At 65.8% G+C, this 4685-nt stretch overlaps 1 protein-coding gene across 2 annotated transcripts; it reads left to right on the top strand.

The window, feature by feature from the left end:
* Window positions 1-7: 7 nt before the first annotated feature.
* Window positions 8-4679, top strand: SLC6A8 (solute carrier family 6 (neurotransmitter transporter), member 8). Of its 2 annotated transcripts, XM_014946668.1 has the most exons (12): window positions 8-137; window positions 831-1098; window positions 1178-1310; window positions 1562-1696; window positions 1788-1891; window positions 1986-2110; window positions 2190-2302; window positions 2397-2534; window positions 2872-2974; window positions 3058-3158; window positions 3332-3502; window positions 4335-4679. In XM_014946668.1, exons 1-12 carry the CDS (start codon window positions 89-91, stop codon window positions 4464-4466), a joined length of 1572 nt encoding a protein of 523 aa, XP_014802154.1. In that variant the 5' UTR covers window positions 8-88; the 3' UTR covers window positions 4467-4679. The 2 variants fall into 2 exon arrangements, with proteins under 2 accessions (XP_014802154.1, XP_014802155.1); XM_014946669.1 differs by lacking the exon at window positions 4335-4679 and having other exon boundaries at window positions 3058-3232; window positions 3332-3496.
* The last annotated feature ends 6 nt before the right edge of the window (window positions 4680-4685 follow it).

The following is a 4685-nucleotide window of genomic DNA, read 5'->3' as shown; positions in this document are numbered from 1 at the left end:
CCCAGGCGTCTTCCTCATCCCCTATCTGCTCATCGTCTTCGTGGGTGGCATTCCTGTCTTCTTCCTGGAGGTGGCCCTGGGGCAGTTCATGAAACAGGGGGGTATCGCCGCCTGGAACATTGCCCCCCTCTTCAAGGGTAATGCTGCACCCTGCCCTTGCCCTGCCCGTGGCCCCTGGCACCCTGCGCCCTGCCCGTGGCCCCTTGCACCCTGCCCGTGGCCCCTGGCACCCTGTGCCAGGCTGGCAGCACTCTGCCCGGGGCACCAGCTGCCTGCAGCCTGCCCGGGGCTGGTGTCACCCTGCCTGCTTCCCGTGCACCCTGCCCTGCACCCTGCCTTGCCTGCCTCCCACTCCTGCCCTGCGCCCCGGCCAAGGGTGGCAACTGCCTGTACCCGTGCCCCGTGGCACCCTGCACTGCCCTGCCCAACCCTGCCTGCCTACGTGCTGCCGGTGTCCCTGCCTGCTGCCGGTGTTCCCGGGGGGCTGCCAGATCCCCCCTTGTCCTGAGCCATGCTGCCGACTGTCCCCACCCTGTCCTGCCAGGGGCTGCCACCTTCCCCTCTCCCGTCCCCACCAGTTGCCTACGTCCCCTGGGGTTTCCAGCTCCCCCCGTCCCATCCCCACCAGCTCCCCTTGTCCTGCCCGGGGCAGCCAGCTCCCCGCATCCCCCAGTAGCTCCCCCTTGTCCTACCCTGGACTGATGGCTCCCTGTGTCCCCACCAGCACCCCACATCCTCCCCCATCCCACCCAGCCTGCTGGCTCTCCCACCCCACCGGGCTGCCGGTTGCCCGCGGGTTGCCCACGGGCACTGATCTCCCCGTGCTGCAGGTCTGGGCCTGGCTTCCATGGTGATCGTCTTCTTCTGTAACTCCTACTACATCATGATCCTGGTGTGGGGGCTCTTCTACCTGGTGCACTCGCTGACGGACACCCTGCCCTGGGCCACCTGTGGCCACTCCTGGAACACTGAGCAGTGCACCGAGCTCTTCCACCTGGACCTCTGCCTCAACGGCACCGCCAATGCCAGCGCTGGCTCCTTCAATGTCAGCTGCACTGACCTGGCCAACAAGCGCTCGCCTGTCATCGAGTTTTGGGAGTGAGTGTGGGGACCAATGGGGTCTCACCCGGGACGTAGGGGTGGTCGTGCCAGCGCTCAGCATGGCCCCGCTCTGCAGGAACAAGGTGCTGCGGCTCTCGGGGGACCTCAGCGAGCCGGGGGAGATGAACTGGCAGATGATCCTCTGCTTGGTCACCACCTGGGTCATCGTCTACTTCTGCATCTGGAAGGGCGTCAAGTCGACCGGGAAGGTGACGCTGGCTGGGGGGGGTGCACGTGTCAGGCACCAGCACGCAGGGACGGGGCTGCGGCACATGGCACTGCCCGCTCCTGCCCTCCTGTGCTGCAGACCACGGGGTGCAAGACCCTCTCTCCTACATCTGTCTGGGAGGTGCCACCAGCCACTGGGGACATCCCCGAGCCCTGGTCCTGCTGGGTCACCTGTGGCACATGACGGAGAGCCTCGGCCTGGGGGGTCTCACCGGCACCCACTCCTCTGCAGATTGTCTACTTCACGGCACTCTTCCCCTACGTGGTCCTTATCCTGCTGCTGGTCCATGGGGTGACGCTGCCTGGGGCGCTGGGTGGCATTGTCTACTACCTGAAACCTGACTGGTCCAAGCTGGCCGAGGCACAGGTGAGGGTGATGGGGAAGGCAGGAGGGGCACGAGTGCTGGGTGCCCCCCGGGTACCTTCCCCACCTCCTGACACCCTCCTTTGTGCCCCAGGTCTGGATCGACGCCGGCACCCAGATCTTCTTCTCCTACGCCATCGGGCTGGGTGCCCTGACCGCGCTGGGCAGCTACAACCGCTTCCACAACAACTGCTACAGGTAACACTGTGCTGACTGACGACTGTCCCCCCCAGCACGTCCCCTGGTGTCCCCTCAGTGCCTGCTGGGACCCCCTGACCTGCTCTGCCCACAGGGATGCCTACATCCTGGCCGTGATCAACAGCTCCACCAGCTTCTTTGCTGGCTTTGTCGTCTTCTCCGTGCTGGGCTTCATGGCCTCTGAGCAAGGCGTGGACATCTCCAAGGTGGCCGAGTCGGGTGAGTGCCGGGTGGCAGGTGTCCGCTGGCACTGTGTCCCCCCTCCTGGGGTGGCACCGCTGACCTCGCTCTCCCGCAGGCCCTGGCCTGGCTTTCATCGCCTACCCCAAAGCCGTGACGCTGATGCCCTTGTCCCCGCTCTGGGCCACGCTCTTCTTCTTCATGCTCCTCGTGCTGGGGCTGGACAGCCAGGTGCAGTGGCGGGCAGGGGGACGGGGAGGTGACAGGGTGGAGTGGCATGTCCTTGCTGACCCCCCCCTCCTCCCCCCCGGCCTCTCTGCTGCAGTTTGTCGGCGTGGAGGGATTCATCACGGGCATCCTGGACCTGTTCCCCCAGCCAGGGGCTGGCTCAATGCGCCGCGAGATCACCGCTGCGATCTGCTGCGTCGTCTGCTGCCTCATCGACCTCTCCATGGTCACGCAGGTGGGGGACACAGCAGGGACACCGGCCAGCTGGCCCCACACCGGGCCACTGGGGTGTCAGCGCCCATAATGGGGCTCCAGTGTGGGGTGGGAGCTCCCTGGGGCTGCTGCACCCACAGCAGTGGGAAGTCCCCATGGCATGGGGGTGCCCGTGGCCATGGGGGATGTCTGTCATCCCGGGGGTGCTGTGGGAGCACAGGGTGCCCATGGCACGCATGGTGTCTCTGCCAGGTGAGGCACTGGTGCTGGCAAGGCTGTGCCTGTGCCGGTGTGGAGGCGCCCGTGCCAGCGCGGGGCAGCCGGCACAGCCCCGGTAATGCGCGGTGCCGTCCTGGCAGGGTGGCATGTACGTGTTCCAGCTCTTTGACAACTACTCGGCTAGTGGGATCACGCTGCTGTGGCAGGCTTTCTGGGAGTGCGTGGTCATTGCCTGGGTCTACGGTGAGGCCGGGGGGACGCAGGGAGGAATGCAGGGGGCCGTGGGGTGCTCCGTGGAGCCCCGGCTGACGTCCCTCTCCCCACAGGTGCCGACCGCTTCATGGACGACGTGGCCCGCATGATCGGCTACCGGCCCCTGCCCTTAATGAAGTGGTGCTGGGCCGTGGTGACGCCACTGGTCTGCGTGGTGAGCGGGGACACGCGTGTGCATGCGTGTGCCCGCTGCCCCGGCCCCGTGCCACAGGCACCGGGCTCCCCCAGGTGGCTGCTTCGGGCACGGCAGCCACGGGGTGACACGCGTGTCAGCTGACAGCCCCCCCTGCCCCCGCAGCACCTCCCCCCCCTCCTCTCTCCGCTCAGGGCATCTTCGTGTTCCACGTGGTGAACTACAAGCCGCTGACCTACAACAAGACGTACGTGTACCCGTGGTGGGGGGATGCCATCGGCTGGGTCCTGGCACTCTCCTCCATGCTCTGCATCCCCTGCACCGTCATCTACAAGCTCCTGCGCTGCAAAGGCTCCTTGCGCGAGGTGAGAGGGAGCCCTCCTGCCTCCATCCCCAGCCCATCTCGGCCATCCTTGTCCCTGTCCCCCTCTCACTCCTGTCCCCATTCCATCCCCATCCGAATCCCAGCGCTGTCTACATTGCCATCTCAAACCTATTCCTGCTCCCATCCCTATCACTCTCACTCCCAGCCAAATCCTGTCCCCGTCCCCATCCCCGTGGCTGTCTGAATCCCATCCCCATCTCATCCCTGTCCTCATGCTGTCCCTGTCCCTCTCTCAATCTCATTTCAATCCCATTGCCGTCCTAGTCTCGCCTCCATCCCCATCCAAGTCCCATTCCTGCCAAGGTCACTCTCCCATCCGAATCCTGTCCCTGTCCCCATCACTGTCTCACTCCCAGCCTCACCCGAATCCTGTCCTTGCTGACGTCACTGTCTTCATCTCGTCACTGCCTCAGTCCCATCCCCATCTCATCCCTGTCCCCGTGCTATCCCTCTCTCAATCCCACTTCAGTCCCTTCCCTGTCCTCATCTCACCTCCGTCCCCATCCAAGTCCCATTCCTGCCAAGGTCGCTCTCCCATCTGAATCCCATCCCTGTCCCCGTCACTGTCAACCTCACCCGAATCCCGTCCTTGCTGACATCACTGTCTTCATCTCGTCACTGCCTCAGTCCCATCCCCATCTCATCCCTGTCCCCGTGCTACACCTCTCTCAATCCCACTTCAGTCCCTTCCCTGTCCTCATCTCACCTCCGTCCCCATCCAAATCCCACCCCTGTCCCCACCTTGGTCCTGTCCCTGTGTGCCGGGGCGACGCACAGTTCTGTCCCTGGGTGCTGACACCCTGTCCCCTCAGCGCTGGCAGCTCCTGACCACTCCGATCTGGGGCCACCACCACCTGGAGTACCTGACGCCCGAGGCAGAAGCCAAGCTGCTGGCCCCGGAGCCCCCCAAGGAGAAGGCGACGCTCTTTGAGACTGTGATCTGAGCGTGGGGAGGGTCGCGCTGCTCCCGCCCGCCATAGCAATAATGCCAGCACCGCCTCCCACCCACGCTGCCCCGCGCCCCCCCCCTCACGCCGCCCTGGCCTCGCCGCAGAAGGGGGCGTGCATGACTGCAAGGCGGGGGCCGTTGGGGGCCGCAGGGCCGGGGCGGCCGCGGGGGAGCGGGGAGAGGGGTCCCCAGTGCGGGGCAGCGCGGCACCCCG

Source organism: Calidris pugnax, unplaced genomic scaffold, assembly GCF_001431845.1.
Source record: "Calidris pugnax isolate Ruff unplaced genomic scaffold, ASM143184v1 scaffold81, whole genome shotgun sequence".
NCBI classification, from domain to species: Eukaryota; Metazoa; Chordata; class Aves; order Charadriiformes; family Scolopacidae; genus Calidris; species Calidris pugnax.
Note: the sequence above shows the minus strand (reverse complement) of the source record. Positions and strands in the feature narration are given on the sequence as shown.

Excerpts from the sequence above, each read along its gene's own strand:
- SLC6A8 (XM_014946668.1), top strand. The coding sequence starts at position 89 with ATGAAACAGGGGGGTATCGCCGCCTGGAACATTGCCCCCCTCTTCAAG. Across the intron at positions 1,697-1,787 it reads CCAAGCTGGCCGAGGCACAG|GTCTGGATCGACGCCGGCAC; the intron begins GTGAGGGTGATG and ends TTTGTGCCCCAG. Across the intron at positions 2,975-3,057 it reads GGTCATTGCCTGGGTCTACG|GTGCCGACCGCTTCATGGAC; the intron begins GTGAGGCCGGGG and ends CTCTCCCCACAG.